The following is a 16906-nucleotide window of genomic DNA, read 5'->3' on the forward strand; positions in this document are numbered from 1 at the left end:
CCGTTCTTACCACTGACTCAACCTGCAAGTTAGCCTTTAAGGAACCCTGCATGAGGGCTCCTAAATCCCCTTGCACCTCTTAATTTTATCCCTGTTTAGAAAATAGTCTATGCCTTTATTCATTCTACCAAAGTGCATGACCATACACCCAGTGCATGGCATCTTTACTAATACCAAGATAGCAAGTTATCAAGTGTGTGCTGAAGAGGAAATCTGTCAATCCCATTCCTCTGCTCTTTCTCCACAGTGCTGAAAATAGTTCTCTTAAATACCTCTCTGATTACCTTTCGTAAGCCGAGAAATTTTGCCCGAGTTCTCTTCATAGTTACAGCAGGACATGGAGAAATTTCAGGCCAGTAGTAATATTTTATCATCAATCTTGTCTCAGTTCCATCACATTGCCAAGGCAAATTACATTTCATAACCAAATACTAAATTATATCAATGGCATGACAGAAGGACGATGCACATTAGCAACGGGTATTGGGTCATTCATGGTTTTGTTCATGTTACAATACGATTGTGAGAGCAAGAATTTTAACCAACTGTAGAGCCTCAATTAGTCTAGGAGCATCAGCATAGTAAAGAATTGAGACATGAGAAAATTAGTACATGTTCAGAATTAGAAATTGGGAAAAATCAGTTTGGATGACAAATAAACCCATGATGGAGACAAAATACAGTAAAACTCTGATAATCCAGCACACTCAGGAATCTGCAGGGGCTAGTCCAGCAGTCTTCCCAGACTGTTGGATCTTATTTCTATTTATACCCAAGCACACTTCTAATTCACTTTATTTTAGATGTTGCACTGGAATAGAGTATATTCTTCCATGAACCATGTAAGATCAAATTTCAAAGTACATTTATTATCAAAGTATGTATACTGTATACAAGCTATGAAAACAGCTGAGAGGATCATAGGAGTCTCCCTACCGTCCATCTGGGACATTTATTAGCCGTGCTGCTAATGCAGGCCCCTTTGTATTATGAAGGATCCCACCCATCAATCTAACATCCTCTTTGACTTTCTACCATCAGGCAGGAGACTACGATGCAAAAAAAACCCAAGAAACAGTTTCTTCCCCCTTCTGAACTCCATGCAGCATCATATTAAAAGTGTGACTGGTGAATCTGTTCCCTCACCTGCAATATTTAATATTAATGCACTTTAGTTTATTTATATGTGATTCATCTGTAGATTTTATCCTTACCTTCATAAGTTGTGTACTACTGCGCTTTACACCCTGATTTGAAGAAATATCTAATTTCAATATACATTATATGGTTATGAAATCCCTTTTCACTGGGCATCTCTAGAGATGTGGCTCGTAAGCCCCTCGCTAACAGCCACTGACTCAGCAGTGAGAAAACCCCCTTTCTCAGACTCCGTATGTCTTGGGGTAGATGTGACTTGGTCCCGCCAAACCCATGAGGTTGGGAAGTCTTGCCCACCTGAACCCTGGTTAGTGTGAATGCTGTGTGATTTACTGCTTCCCTGCAATCTCCCGTTGGCAAGGACCGTGCACTGCATACAATTATATTAGAAATATTTATGAATGTTAGCTTGACCAAACAGTTTATTAAAGAACAAAAGAAAAAGACCCATCATAATTAAACAGTCAAATGTGCACAGGCTGGAGCTCAAACCTTCCAAAAGCTATTGTGTCCGACGTACTCACGACACCAGCTGCTATCTTGGGCTTCATCGGATCATGCATTCCCGCCAGGTCGAATCCTATAGCCAGTTCTCTCGAGCTTCTTCTCTCTGCTTCTCCCATTGAAGAAGGTTTCAACCCACCTCAATGTCCATCACAAAAATCTCTCCCCCAGTGTTCTCTAGATCGGGGGTCCCTAACCTTTTGCGCACCGCGGACCAGTTTAATACTGACAATATTCTTGCAGACTGGCTGACCCGGGGGGGTGGGGTGGGTGTTCAATTTCAACAGTGCGTGACAGGGAATGAGGAAAGGTGCAGCTGACTCATATCGTTTCCTTGTGGCCCGGTAGCACATGCTCGTGGCCCGATACCGGTCCGCAGCCCGTTGGTTGGGGACCACTGCCCTAGAACCTTCTTCCAGTTCCACCCTCCTGATTGGATGACACAACATTCCTAAGCATCCGTTATCTTTAACAGTAACCCAAATACTCCCTGCAGAACATACTGCTTCTATAGAAAACCATTCCATGAAATACCCTAGAACATTAGCGGTAAAATCTTTACCAGAGCGTTACAGTTATATACATATATATAATTAAATGACAAGTAAACGACTTGAATTGAGATTTGCCTCCTTACAGGCAGCCACAAAACAAAGAAATCCAACAGAACACATTAAAAAAAGGTCTGCCAAACACTGGATGTGCAGAGAGAAAAGGATATAGTTCAAACAATAAAAGTAAACAAATAATATCCAGGAGCTTGTTAGTTGCAGGTCCCAACCTCTGTTCGATGCGGAGTTGAGTAAGCCTCATGGAGTCTCAGGCTGAACACTGGACAGTCTGCTCCTCTGGCCCCAACGTCCTGATCTTTTCAATCTGGCCCAGCACTCTGTTGGGTCGTTCCTTGCTCTTGTACATGGCCCTCGCCGCTTCGATACGCTCTTGTGCCCGGCCCCCGCCTGCTCGATTTGGTCCATACCCAACCTTTCCAACCTGGCCTCAGCACTTAAATCAGACAAACAGCAGGTTGTTCCTTACTCTCGGGGTCGGGCCCCACTGCCTTGACTCTGCCCCACCTCGGAACTAGTTCCCTGAATCTCCTCCAAGTCCTCTCCAGCAATGGCCAAGCATTGGCTCATTACACCTTCTCCGGCCCAGGCCTCACCATCTCAATTTGGCTGATACCCGCTATACCGTAACCGTCCTGCACCTCTGAGACTTCAGCACACATGGTAGAAATGCCAGGTTGCACAGGCAGTTCAAAAACTTGTCTCCAAGTGGGAAGTTACAGACTATTGATTGCATTGATCATTTCCTCGAAAAAAATACGACTAATAAAGTAATTAGTAGTTTTGTTTGCTGCCAGCAAGTCGTCGCTGTGCTCCATCAGTGCCATCTTAAACCAGACCCTATCTTGAGTTTCAGAGAGTTTGAGAACTGGGGCCTCAGTGGGGTTCATAAGGTTGTGGGAAACGTGGTCTCAGTGAGTCAGATACTAAGGCATCGAGGTTTCCAGGTTGTTGGATAGCAGATTCTGAGCATGTACAGTGGGTGAAATTTAAAACTTGATCAGGTGATGGATCTGGGTTCAGACGTGGTGAGTTGAGATCATAGAGAGAATTTTTACATCTCATATCTTGAGACCAAGCATCAACTGTGCTTATTAAATGTAAGGATAATTACAGGAAAAATGCAGGTTATATGTTTCTTCAAAAAACAAAGTTGTTAAGAAGCTGATTTTGGTTTTAGAATTTGTCAAATTTGGCTGGCACAGTGCAATAAATATAATTTGAGGCCATGAGTTTATTGTTTATTCATAACGATTGAAAGATAAAAAATGAGCAATATATGTTAAGAAGAATCATTGTGTTTTAAGATCTACAATGGCTATAATTTCTGTTCGACAAGATGAAAGATGTAAGTACAAAAATTCTTCCAACATTTTCACCTACTACACTACAAATCTTATAAATCTCTATTTTTCCAAATTGTACAGAAACCTTTTCAGTTGTCATGGTGAAAGTGTGATATACTGTACACTCAGTGGCCACTTTATTAGGTACACCTGTACACTTTGTTAATGCAAATATCTAATGAGCCAATCAAGTGGCAGCAACTCAAAGCATAAAAGCATGTAGACATGGTCAGGAGGTTCAGTTGTTCAGATCAAATATTAGAAATGCGATCCAAGTCACCTTGACCATGGAATGATTGTTGGGTGCTTGACAGGGTGGCTTGGATATTTCAGAAACTGCTGACCTTCTGGGATTTTTTCGCTTACCAGTCTCAAGAATTTACGATAAACAAAAACCATCCAGTGAGTGACAGTTCTGCGGGTGAAAATGCCTTGTTAATGAGAGAGGTCAGAGGAGAATGGCCAGACTGGTTCAAGCTGAGAGAAAAGTGACAGTAGCCCAAATGACCACTGGTGTAGAGATGCTATTTGCCCTGTGATATTCATGCCCTATCAGCAGGAAATCCAGTTCAGTCTCTGGGCGTTCCACGAGTGTTGGCAGTAGGTTGGCCTCCCGGGTTTTATCCCACAAGAGTAGCCTGTCCTGCAGCCTTGGCCACTGCAGAACTGCTCCTTCTAAATGTTTTTGTGAGATGATTTCTATTTGACCTTGCCTTTCAGCCAGGCACTTGACATCTGTGCAGCACTGCATCTAAAATATACCCATGTGAAGCAAAGACTTGCTGCAAGCAGCACGGACACTGTTCTGCGTGTATCCTGACAGGGGAATTAAGGAACTGTGGTAAACATGTTTTGGTACATGTCAACACTGACTGCGGTGCCCGTCCAGCTTGTCCCAGTTTCCTGCGTTCAGCCCACATCCCTCCAAGTCCCACACCTCCATCTACTCCAGCTGCTTCTTAAATGATACTACTGTGCTTGCTTCAGATGTGATTAGTTCCTAGAACTCTTTAATCACAAGTAATGAACGTACTTTCGGGCCGGTTGTCCTTTAAGCTTCTACTGGATAGTTACTGGCATGATTAATCACTGACTGGAGAAAATCCAACCTTGCCATATGTGGCCATGTACGCTGGATAATAGACCCCATAACCAGAATTCACTCTGCTTCTGCTGATTTGAATTATGAACGTCTTTCCTCAGATCAGGGTGTCGGGGCAGAGGGGGCTTCTGATTGACTGAATCAGAGTTCACCGAGCTTAATTCAAGGCAGTCTCCACTTTGATTAATACAGGCAGCTGTTGGCATCCATCCTAACATAGGGAAAGCCAGGAGTCCAAAGTGTGTCATTGTGACACTGGCTGGTGACTTGTATTTTATAGTGCCACGGTGGCAATTGACTGATCCTTCCAGCTCACAGGACCCCTTGCAGTGGCCACTGTCCTCCTCAGGCTGTGTTGCCTTGGGTCTGGCTCTACCTGCCTTGGACCAATCCAAACTCTATCGACTAATGTGTTTTACTGGGGCATCCGTGGCCCGCTGCTCGAAGAAATTGCAACAGAACCAAAATGTAAGACCATTCCTGCCTGATCAAGGAGTTAGAGAAGGCTAGCTGGAATGTTCTGTCGCAAAGAGCTCTCGATTAGCTGCCTGACTTTAACCCATAGTGCACAAACTTAGCTCATCCTATTTCAAGAAGTGGCTGGGCCACAGCCAGATCCCAGAATCAGAAACTGTTATGTTTCAGAGCCCTGCGGAAATATCAGAGCTTTAAAGAATTCTGCCTCAACATCCTTCCTCAAAGGGTGTCAGTGTGACACTGGCTGATGACTTGTATTATATACTGTCCCACTGCCAGTTGACTGCTTCTTCCAGCTCACAGGGCCCCTGCAATAGCTGCTGTCTTCCTCAAGCTCTATTGCCTGGGGCCTATGTCTACCTGCCTTGGACCATTTTAAATCCCGGTGATTAACAGGTATTGTTGTGGCAACTGCGGGTCAGGTGGTTTATGAGCTGCCTCAGAATCTCCTTCCTGTTAATAATATTGTCACTATTATAGAGTTATACAGTTTTTGCCATTACATTTTTCAAACTTTCTACATGTATTCTTACCAGCTCATCTATCATCTTCCATTTATAATGTTCTATCCACGATCCTGCACCAACTCTGAAAGGGACATGTCATAATTTGAGCAACCCTCTCCCAACTTCAGCAGAGAGCGTAACCAATGGATGAAATGACACAGCAGCAGTGGATGTTGTGGGAAGTATTCCCAGTGGAAGAGGATGGGGGGTGCGAAATGGTGAGGAGCAGTGGCCCGTGGCATTTTTTGTGTGGTTGCCAGGGAAGTATCTAAGTCTCTGAATGTGTGCACTTTGGGGATAGTGGCAGGGCAGGTAATCGCTGTGTGTCACTGTTCCTCCGGGCTTCCTGAATGTGGATTTCCTTCAGCATTCTGCATGTGTTGCTCCGGATTTCCGGCATCTTTAGAACCTCTTGTGTCTATAAATGGTTTTTTGGAAGCGACAGGAATGGTTCTGTATTTGCGACCATTTGTATTTTATCCTTAAAGGAGAAGACAAAATTTATGTTGCTATTTTTTCTTCAATTAGATCTGTCATTTCATCACACTTCGAACCGATATATGCTCGAAAGGTTTTCCCATGTTTTGATGAACCTGCTATCAAGGCAACCTTTGATGTCAGACTTGTGCACCATTCTCAGTTTCTAGCGCTCTCTAACATGCCAGCAATCGGTGAGTAAGTGCGTTAAAAACAGTTTTCTAAAATCTGTTTGGGTTTTCTAAGTAAACTGTGCCTCAGCTAACTAGGCAGAGCAACATTACTCACACAGGTCAATTTATGTGTACATATGGTGGTTTGTAATGCTACAAGTCATATACTATAGAGAGTGGCATTTCATCCCACTATGACCTTGCCAATCAAGTGCCCATCAATAATAATCCTTTTTACCATTACTAGGTCTTCGGCCTTAGTGATTCACATGCTTCTCAAAGTACTTAGAGGGAGAGAGTCTGTCTTCACCATCTGTTTGGGTGGTGTGTTCCAGATTCCAGCTGCCCTCTGGCTGTAAAGGTTCATCCTCAGCTCTCCTCGAAACATCTTGCCCCTTCTGCTAAACTGCAGAAAGTTGTAAAATTGGTCAGCTCCATCGTAAGCCCTAGCCTCCATAGTATCCAGGACATCTTCGAGGAGTGATGCCTCAAAAAGGCAGTGTTCATCATTAAGGACCTCCATCACTCAGGACCTGCCCTCTTCTCATTGCTACCATCAGGGAGGAGGTACAGGAGCCTGAAGACACACACTCAGTGATTCAGGAACAGCTTCTTCCCCTTTGCCATCTGATTTCTGAATCCACATTGAACCCGTGAACACTACCTGGCTACTTTTTAAAATTTTTATTTTTGCACTACTTATTTCATTTAATTACTATATGTATATATACTGTAATTCATATTTTTCTCTGTTTACATGTATTGCATTGTACTGCTGCCGCAAGGACGGATTTCATGCCGTATGCTGGCGATTTTAAACCTGATTCTGATTTAACACTTCTGCTATCATGATATGGTAAACTGTTACATCAGCTGTCTAATCTATCTATATCTATCTATCATTATTTTGTGTATCCGCTCCTTCCTCAACTTTCTCCATTCTAAGGAAAATAAACTCAGACTATCCAGTCTCCCTCATAACTGTGACACCCCATCCCATCCCAAGCAACATCTGGAATATTTCCTTTGCACCCTTACCTATGGGCTTCCTATAGATTGGTGATCAGAATCGCAGATAGCATTCCTGCTTGCCAATATTTCATAAAATTATACCGTAACCTCTACCACCTCTCCCCTTTATATTGTATGTCCTGGTTAAGGAAAGAAAGTACCCCCAATGCTCTCTTCGCCACCTTATCTGTCACCTTTGAGAACTATTGGATTTGTAGATCAATATCCTTCTGTTCTTCAACTTCCTGAGGCTCTACAATTCATGGTATACTAATCCTCCCAATATTAGGAGTTACTTGTCCTCCCAAAACAAATCACTTCTCACTTGTCGGGATTAATTTCCATCTGCCATCACTTTGCCCACCTTACCAACTAATCAATATTATCTTGTATCCTATGACTATCCTCCTCACTATCAACAACACCACAAATCTCTGTTATTTCTTACTAATTTTCTAATCCAACCTCTTACATTCGTAACCAATATATATCAAACATCAAGGGTCCCACCACCAATCCTTATGCTCGACTGGCTTTAGGCTTCTAGCCACAAAAATAGCTCTCCACATCACCCACTGCTTCCTATTACCAATTCAATTTGTATCAAACTTGCCAACTTGCCATGATTACCATGATTTCTAAGCTTTAGAACAGTTTTCCATGTATGATAGTTTCAAAGGCCTTACTTAAGTTCATGCACTCTCCATAAATATGTTCCCTCATCAATATGTTTTGTTACACCTTGAAAAATTCTGTCAAATTAGTTAGGTAGGATATTCCTTTAGCAGAGTCGTGTTAACTATTCCCATTCAATCCTTATCTTTCCCAGCTCAGATTAACCCTGAACCCTCAGAATTTTTCTGATAATTTCTCTATCACCGACATTGTACTCAAAGGCTTGCAATTACCTGGCTTTTTCCTGCTGGCTTCCGTGAATAAAGATACCACATTCGCATTTGTCGAGTTATTTGGCATCATGCCTATGGCTAACAAAGTCTTACAAATCTCAGCTGGGGTTCCATCCAACAATTTCCTGACTGCGGCTAGATCATTTTATCTTAAACTGTAGATAATCTTTAAAATTTCACCCTTCACTGGATGGAAATATTGCAGCCTGTGGTCTGCTTTTCTGATGCAGCACTTCTGTCTGTGATATGCTATATATGAATAAGGGTCAAAAATAGACCTCTCAGCCTGTTCGTAATCTCAACTCTTCGTTCCTCTCTACTCACAGTAACAATTCCTACCCCCTTGATTATCAAAAATATATCTATCCCTCTCTTAAAAGTATTAAATTATGCTGTTTGTTTGAGGAATAGATCTCCTTACGGTTCTCAGAGAAAAATATTGCATGCTTCTTACAATATTGAAATAGAAGATTGCTGTAGAGTAAGTCATAAAACAGTAAGACAAAGGAATTGAATTAGGCCATTTGGCCCATCTAGTCAGTTCTGCCATTCAATCATGGCTGATTTATTGTCCCTCTCAACCCCATTCTCCTATCTTCTCCCCGTAACTATTGACTACGTTGCTAACTAAGAGCCTTCACTTTAAGTATATCCAATGACTTGGCCTCTGGAGCTGACTGTGACGATGAATTCCACAGATTCACCACTGGCTAAAGAAATTCCTCCTCATCCCTGTTCTAAAGGAGTACCCTTCTCCTCTGGTGCTAGACTCCTCACTATAGGAAACATCCTTTCCACATCCACTCTATCTAGATCTTTCAATATTCGATAGGTTTCAATGCGATCCCCTCTCATTCTTATAAACTCTAGTAATTAGAAGCCCTGAACCATCAAAAACTCTTCATACATTAATTCTTTAACTCCCGCGATTATTGGGTAGGCTTCCTCTGGACCCTTTCGAATGCCAGGGCATCCTTACTTAGACAAGAGGCCCAAAACTGTTTACAACATTCTTAATGTGATCTGACCATTGCCTTATAAAACCTCAGCATTACGTTCTTGCATTTATATTCTAGGCCTCTCAAAATGAATGCTAACATTGCATTTGCCTTCCTTATTACTCACTCAAGTTAACCTTCAGGAAATCTTGCATTAGGATTCCCAGGTACATTTGCACCTCTGGTTTCTGATGTCCTCTTCAGTAATATTTAACAGTGATGCAGAAAAGAAGTGGGTGGGACTAGCTAAGTGAATGTTGGCCTCAAACATCCTGACCACTTGCACCCTCTTGCCACCATTTCAGGAGCAGCTGCAATTTGTTAGCCACATTTCATACAAATAACATCCCATGCTGTATCCTTGTTAATTAATTCAAGGGCAAATAGAAAAGTAATGAATACATTGAGTAGTTTTTGTATTAGGATTGCAGTCTCACTCTCTACTTTTCATGGAAGAAGGTAAAATACTCTTTAAAATTTTGTTCCTACATCCCTCCTCTTTTCCTTTCAGCAGAGCTGTCTTTGTACAAGCAAATACCCAAAGTTAGTTTGTTTTTAATGCTTTTAATCTTATATTCCCTGGGAAATGAACTGCTGAGATAGTATTTTGTGCTGCTCCCTGAGTAAACTGGGTGAGAGACTTGGGCCAGGCCTCTCTGACAAAAGCAGATGGAACATCTAGGGCGAGAGGTGACAGCAGATGGGCATTGGGTCGAATAGTTTAAGTATATAGTTTAATTACCAATAACAATGTAAAAAGTTTGGAGTAAAGTCTGGAAGTTGTCATTTTTGTGCATACCCATCCCATGTAGGCAACATAGAAGCTCTTGACTCTACTGAACAGCTAGATAGACAATGTTATGACTTCTACCAAACCCTGAACAGGACAGGGCACAGAAGCCTCTTCTGACACTTGGTGTCTATTTGTCTATCCTGCTTAGCCTGGAGGCACTGACTGGTCTTGAAGGAATTTTTTGCAGGTTCCAATGAAGGTACCACAATGAAAACAGAGATTTGCACAAGATCCTTGCTCCTACTGCTCCGAACCATTTGCTCCAATTCCTTATTTTAAGAACATACTGGTATATTTTATTTCCCTGTCCTAACCACCCGTGAGCAAATTGCCCGTGTTGCATAGAAACCAAGGTAAAGAAATGCACAAAGGGATAAAAAGAGATGGATCTGCATTTGATGATGGGCTCACTAGTGGTCAGTGGTCCAAATTTCTACCTCAGTGGTACCCCATGGTAAGTGTCACTGTACGTTGTCTTTGTGTCTGCCTAGAATGTGCAATTGGAGAGCAACCCAGAACATCACCGTGTTGTATAAGCTTTGAGAGGTGGACTGAAGCCTTCGAATGAAAATGTTAAATGTCAGTAAAGGCAAATCAGTGAATTGTGGTACGAAGAAATGTACAAGTGTTAATATTTACTCGGTGTAAATATTGATTTTAGATATATTTCAGTTATTGGAGAAGTAAATGACAACTGAAACTCTTGTAGCTGGATATTTCTCAGAAAGCAGTTTAATGGTCTTTGAGCAAAAGTTACCAAGTGTCTGGAGGCAGTGAATTTGTGCCTATGACTGGATAGTGGCAGGTTTTCCCAGTGGCTGCCCCCACGACAGGTTGGTGGTGTGGGTTGTACCCTCATGCCTGGATAATCGTGACTGAGCCTGAGCCCATGTGATACATGATTGACAGTGACAGGTTTGCTTTCAGTGGCTTTTTCCTTCTTCCTTGTGCAAAGCCTATAGGTTTGTCGTACATTTCTACCTTTTCTACCTCATGCCAGTTTGCGTCCAGTGGAGGACATGGTTCATGAAAATACTGAACATACCTCTGTGAGTCTTAAATCAAAACATTTAAACTCATTAACAAGAGAAAATCTGTGGATGCTGGAAATCCAAACAGCACACACAAAATGCTGGAGGAACTCAGCAGGCCAGGCAGTATCTCTGGAAAAAAGTACAGTTGGCGTTTCAGGCCGAGACCCTTCATCAGGACTGAAGAAAAAAAGATGAGGAGTAGATTTTAAAGGTGGGGGGAGGAGAGCGAGAAACACAAGGTGATAGGTGAAACTATGAGCGGGAGGGTTGAAGTAAAGAGCTGAGAAGTTGATTGGTGAAGGAGATACAGGGCTGGAGAAGGGGTAAATCTGATAGGAGAGGACAGAAGGCCATGGAAGAAAGAAATGGGGGGGATGAGCACCAGAGGGAGGCGATGGACAGGCAAGGAGATAAGGTGAGAGAGGGAAAAGAGGATGGGGAATGGTGAAGGGGGGGGTTCATCACCGCAAGTTCAAGAAATTGAGGTTCATGTTGGAGGCTACCCAGGTGGAATATGAGGTGTTGTTCCTCCAACCTGACTGTGGCATCATCGCAACAATAGAAGAGGCCATGGATGGATATTTTGGAATGGGAATGGGAAGTGGAATTAAAATCGGTGACCACTGGAAGATCTCACTTCTTCTGGCAGGGGCTCGGCGAAGTGGTCTCCCAATCTATGTCAGGTCTCACCGATATACAGGAGGCCACACTGGGAGCATTGGACCCAGTAGGTAAACACATTTCACTTTTGTTCTTGCACCTCAGCACAGCGAAGCTTAGGTTACCTTTCGCCTCATTGGTGTGTGCCTGATTTCACACGGGCTGGGGTTTAAATACAAAGGAAATTGAAAGCTAACAATTTCTAATTGGTAAAAGTTGACACCAAAGTGTGATGAAAGGAATGGATAGCTCCTTTCTTTACAGCTTTGCCAGTACATTGATGGAACAGACTGGCCATCTGTCATGTTGTTGTCTGATTAACATCTTCAGAATAGCAATGAGAATTGCTTAGGCTGAATAACAGGTGGGTGATTCTTTAGCAAGATGAAGATAAATGTTATCTCCAGTGAAATTATGAACACTTCCACGAGATTTTTCAATTAGTTATGTGAATAGGTACATGGATGATATATTTACTAAGCAAGAGTGAATCTTTTTGATGAGAATTGTTAATGAAGTTCTATCAGCATTTACAGGAATCTTATATCATGGGAGAAATTGAAAATATTATGTCAGTATGTATTAAAGTTGCAGGTTTTATAGATCTGTTAGTCCTCTCCACGCCTTGTGACACATCAGGCAGCAATGTTGCCATTTCTTTAGTATTTTATGTTTTTTTAACGAGTCCGAGTTGCTAGCTCAATGCTCAACCCAGTGTGGATGGAAAGCTTGTGTGAGGAGCTGGCTAGATTCGAACCCGGGACAACTTGTCACGAAGTCCAGTGCTGATGTCACTACACCACCAGCTGGCTACCCTGAGAGTTCCTATATAGGCATCTCGTAAAAGGTACTGCGTGTTGAGTCAATTGAACAGCAATTATGACGTCAATTTGGATAGTTGAAGTTGTTCAAGATCAAGGCTTGTGTGCTGTCATAAAATGGATGTATGGTGGAGCAGATTTCTGAGGACAGCTGAATTCAAAGATGGTTAATGATAAGATTTTGAGGATTTTATGAGATCAAGAAAGCTTGCAAGAAAATGAATTTCAAGGTAGCACATGGTAACATGTACATACTTTGATTTAACTTTGAACTTGGTAAGGTGCCGATGCATTTCTCTCAGAGTTGTCACGTGGTGAAGATCATGTCCACTGTTCCTTTGGATGTACAGTCTCCAAAATGTTAAACAAAGAGCAGCCCTTCAGTTACTGGTGAGGAGAGCCCTGCAGCAGACTGCAGAAGAATTCTCTGTAGTTATTGCATTTGTATTTGTCTGCTTTCTTGGAGATAGGTATGTAACCCTCAGGTTTGGCCGGTGGTGTTAGTCCAGGCAAGACAGTCTCTGGCCTTGCCAAACGTGCAAAATCTGAGGTGCAAAATCTCTTGTTTGTGTGGATGCTGTGTGATCTGTTCCCCGTTACAAATCAGTACCACGAAATAACAAACAGTACTCCATATGCAATTAAATGATTTAGCTTTATAATTCTTAATTTGACGAAAGGGGAGTTAAGAAAAACAAAAAGCAAAGGGCCCATTTTAATGAAACAGTCTAGTGTGCACAAGTTGGAGCTCATGGTTTCCCTTCTGTTGATCCTCCATTGATTTCCCCGGGTTTCGTCGACTCCCGGCCCCACTCCAAGTTCACTCCGTCCTGCTGTCTACGACCTCTCCTTTCTGACACCTCCTCTCTGCATCTCTTGCTGAACAAAAGACCCAGATCACCTTGTCCGCAGGCACATAACAAGAAAAACACTCCCTTCATTGGGCAACACACATTCCAAAGCCCCCGTTATCTCTAGCCATAACCCAAAACACTGCTGCTATAGAGAAACCATTACATTAGCAGTGAAACCTTTCCCAGGGCGTTACACTCTCCCCCCCCTCCAAATTTAGTCATGTCCTCATGATTTTAAGATAATTTGCCAACCATTCCTGCAAAGCACAAATTCCAACCCAGGTGTAAAAGGCAGTGACATAGCTCCCCAAAGTGGTAGGGGTCACACTCTGTTCCCCTGGTGCTACATAGGCCAGCCTATCCGGCGGTCTCCTGATTCTTTGAGACCAGCTGTGACCTCAGCTAATTCATAAGCCTTTTTCAGCTCCTTTCTCATATCAGACACATATTTCAGATACGTCTTCCATGCAGGTCTTCCTCGTCAGTCCCAAAACAAAGGTCGATGGGCAACCTCACCTCCACCTACTCTTCTTGCTGATCTCCAAAGTCCCAAGCATGTCTAGTAAGGTCTGATTAAACCTCTTGGGCTGAGGATCACCCTGCAGGTGATAAGGAGTAGTCCTCGACTTCTCGACTCCGAGCATGCTCAGTAACTCATGTATGAGCCAACTCTCGAAATCCCATCCCTGATCACTATGTATTCATCTGGGGAGGCCATAATAATCAAAATACTTCTCTCACAACACTTTGGCTACCATGGGCGCCCTCTGATCATTGGTAGGGAAAGCCTGCGCATATTGGGTATAGTGGTCCATGACTAAGACATTTGATGGCATCTGGCTCTATTGACAGGAAGTCCATACACACCAGGTCTAGGGGCCCTGCACTCTGCAAGTCGGACAATGGAGTTGTCAACGTAGGCAGCATCCTTCACCAAATGCATTGAATGCACGACTTGCAGTATTCTTCAACCACTGGCTTCATTTGGGGCCAGTAAAACTGATCTCTGAGCAATCCATAGATCTTTTCAACCCCCAAATGTCCAGAATCATCATGAAATGACTTCAGCACAATCCTCGGATACTTCTCTGGCAGAACCAGCTGGGAACCCTGAGGTCAGTCCGGAGGTGACATGACACAGGTGGTATAGGATCTGGTGCCTCAACTCCAATTTGGGTCATTCTCTCAGTAATGGAGGCACCGCGGCGTGTTTCATCTTCTCTGCTTGGGCCATGTCTCCCTTTTCGACCGCTGACAAATACCGATGCCCAGATCATCTTGCTGAGCAGCTGCCTCTTACCCAGGACTCAATTTTGGCAACTGGTTTGTCTTCCGAGCAGTGAAGTTACAGTAAACTTGTGGAATGGCGTCATCAGAAGCTCCCAATTGATCTACCACTCGATTTTGCCCTTGCTTTCTGTCTGCCTTCACCGGGATGGCAAAATGACACATGGCTTTCACCCCCGGGGGCAGGAATGATCTCCCACTTCTTGTCCCTGTCCAGACCTTCATGCGCCCATTGGGACAAAGCATCAGCATCAATGTTCCTACTTCCCGGCTGGTACTACAGGCTGAAACCATAGGCAGACAACACCGCCAACCACCGATAGCCTGTGCAATCCAATTTCGCCAAGGTCAGGATACAAGTTAGGGAATTGTTGTCTGCCCTCACCTCAAACTTGGCACCATAGAAGTAGTCACTCAACTTATCCACCACAGCCCATTTCAATGCCAGGAACTCCAACTAGTGCATGGAATAATTTTTCTCAGAGGGCGATAGATTCACTCCGACAAACACAACACATCTCAACCCGGTGCTCTGATCCTGATATAGGACACCCCCTAAGCCCTCTCTGCTGGCATCCATATGCAGTACATACAGCAATCGGGGGTCTGCAAAGGCGCCTGGGTCAGCAGCTCCTCAGCAACTGAAAGGCCTCTTCATATTTCGCATCCCACCTCGGTCCAAAAGGCTCCGAAGGGCTAAGCTACTCTTTACCCTCCTCTCCTTTTGTCCTCCTCCCTTTTCTTCCCCAAGGGAGGGTAACCACACAGAAGCTGATTTGAAGAGTGACTCACTTTTGCGTAGCCCTTCACTTTTCATTTTCATTTTTAAAATCTTTTTATTGATACATAATCTTCTGCAGCTTTAAAATGATACAAGACTTCAACAAATTGATACATATACAGTTAATAAAGCTGAAAAAAAACTTATCAAAAAAGAATAATATGTGATAATGAAAAAAAATTTATAAAGAAAAGAAGGAAAAAAGAGAATCCCAACTAGCTAAAAGAAAGAAAACATTAACTACAAGGGAAAGAAAAAGAAAAAAGAAGAAAAAAGAGAAAAAAAAAACATTAGGAACCATCTCCCGGAGCAATACGTCTTACAATCATCTATATATATAAAGAAGAAAAATCATCAACTGCCAATTCACATTTATATAAAATAAGCTTGGAAGGAAACCATATAAATTAATTCAAATTAAATGAGAATATTTGGCAAAAGAGCCCCATCTTCTCTCAAAATCGAATCGAGGATCAGAAGTTCTACTTCTAATTTTTTCCAAGCTAAGACATAGCATTACTTGAGAAAACCATTGAATTAATGTAGGGACAGAGGTAGCTTTCCATTTCAATAAAATAGCCCTTCTTGCCAACAATGTAACAAATGCAATTACATGTTGGTCTGAAGATGAAATACCCTGAATATGATATGGAACTATTCCAAATAAGACAGTCAATGTATTCGGTTGTAAATTAATTTTCAGAGCTTTAGAAATTGTAGAAAATAAAGATTTCCAAAAAGATTTTTAATGAAGAACATGACCAGAACATATGTGACAAAATGGCTACTTCAGTTTTACACCTATCTCAATAGTTGTCTATGTTAGGAAATATTTTAGAGAGTCTCTCCGTTGTTAAATAATAACGGTGAACAATTTTAAATTGAATTAAACAGTGATTGGCACATATCAAAGAAGAACTGACCATTTTCAAAACTCGCAACCAATCTTCATTAACAAAGGTCATATTGAGTTCTTTCTCCCAATCTTGTTTAATCTTTAGTGAGAGGTTATCTTTTTGAAAATATTGCAGGAAGTGTGTCTGAGAGACAGAATGTTTGCTAATTAACTCTTCAAAAGTCATCAGTCGACCATCACAAAATAAATCTGCAAAACAACAGATCCCATTATTTCTCCATAAGAGAAAAATGGGATTGGTTATTGATGGTTTAAATAGAAAATTTCGTTATAAAGAGCTAGACAATTTAAATTGTTTAAAATTAAAAGAGTTGCGAAACTGAAACCAAATCCGTAAGGACTGTTTAATAACAGGGTAGGGATTTAAATTTGGAATTTTAGCAACTTGTACAGGTAATGGAGTTCCTAATAATGAGGTTAAATGAAAATGTTTGATAGCTTTTCATTCCAAATCAATCCAAGCTGTTTTTTGGCTCTTATCAAACCAATATAACCAAGAACATAATTGTCGAATATTAACAGCCCAATAAT

General features: G+C 42.2%; 1 protein-coding gene across 3 annotated transcripts in view; it reads left to right on the forward strand.

Annotated features, from left to right (window-relative positions):
* LOC134357301 (aminopeptidase Q-like) overlaps positions 1-16906 on the forward strand; it is a 153281-nt gene that overhangs the window by 24694 nt on the left and 111681 nt on the right. For all 3 annotated transcript variants that reach the window (XR_010020589.1, XM_063068677.1, XM_063068678.1), the window contains exon 2: positions 6191-6333. Coding sequence is in view for 2 of the 3 variants with exons in the window: in XM_063068677.1 (XP_062924747.1) it covers positions 6191-6333 (143 nt within the window). In the remaining variant the exon portion in view is untranslated. The remainder of the gene's footprint in view (positions 1-6190; positions 6334-16906) is intronic.

This window comes from Mobula hypostoma, chromosome 16, assembly GCF_963921235.1.
Source record: "Mobula hypostoma chromosome 16, sMobHyp1.1, whole genome shotgun sequence".
NCBI classification, from domain to species: domain Eukaryota; kingdom Metazoa; phylum Chordata; class Chondrichthyes; order Myliobatiformes; family Myliobatidae; genus Mobula; species Mobula hypostoma.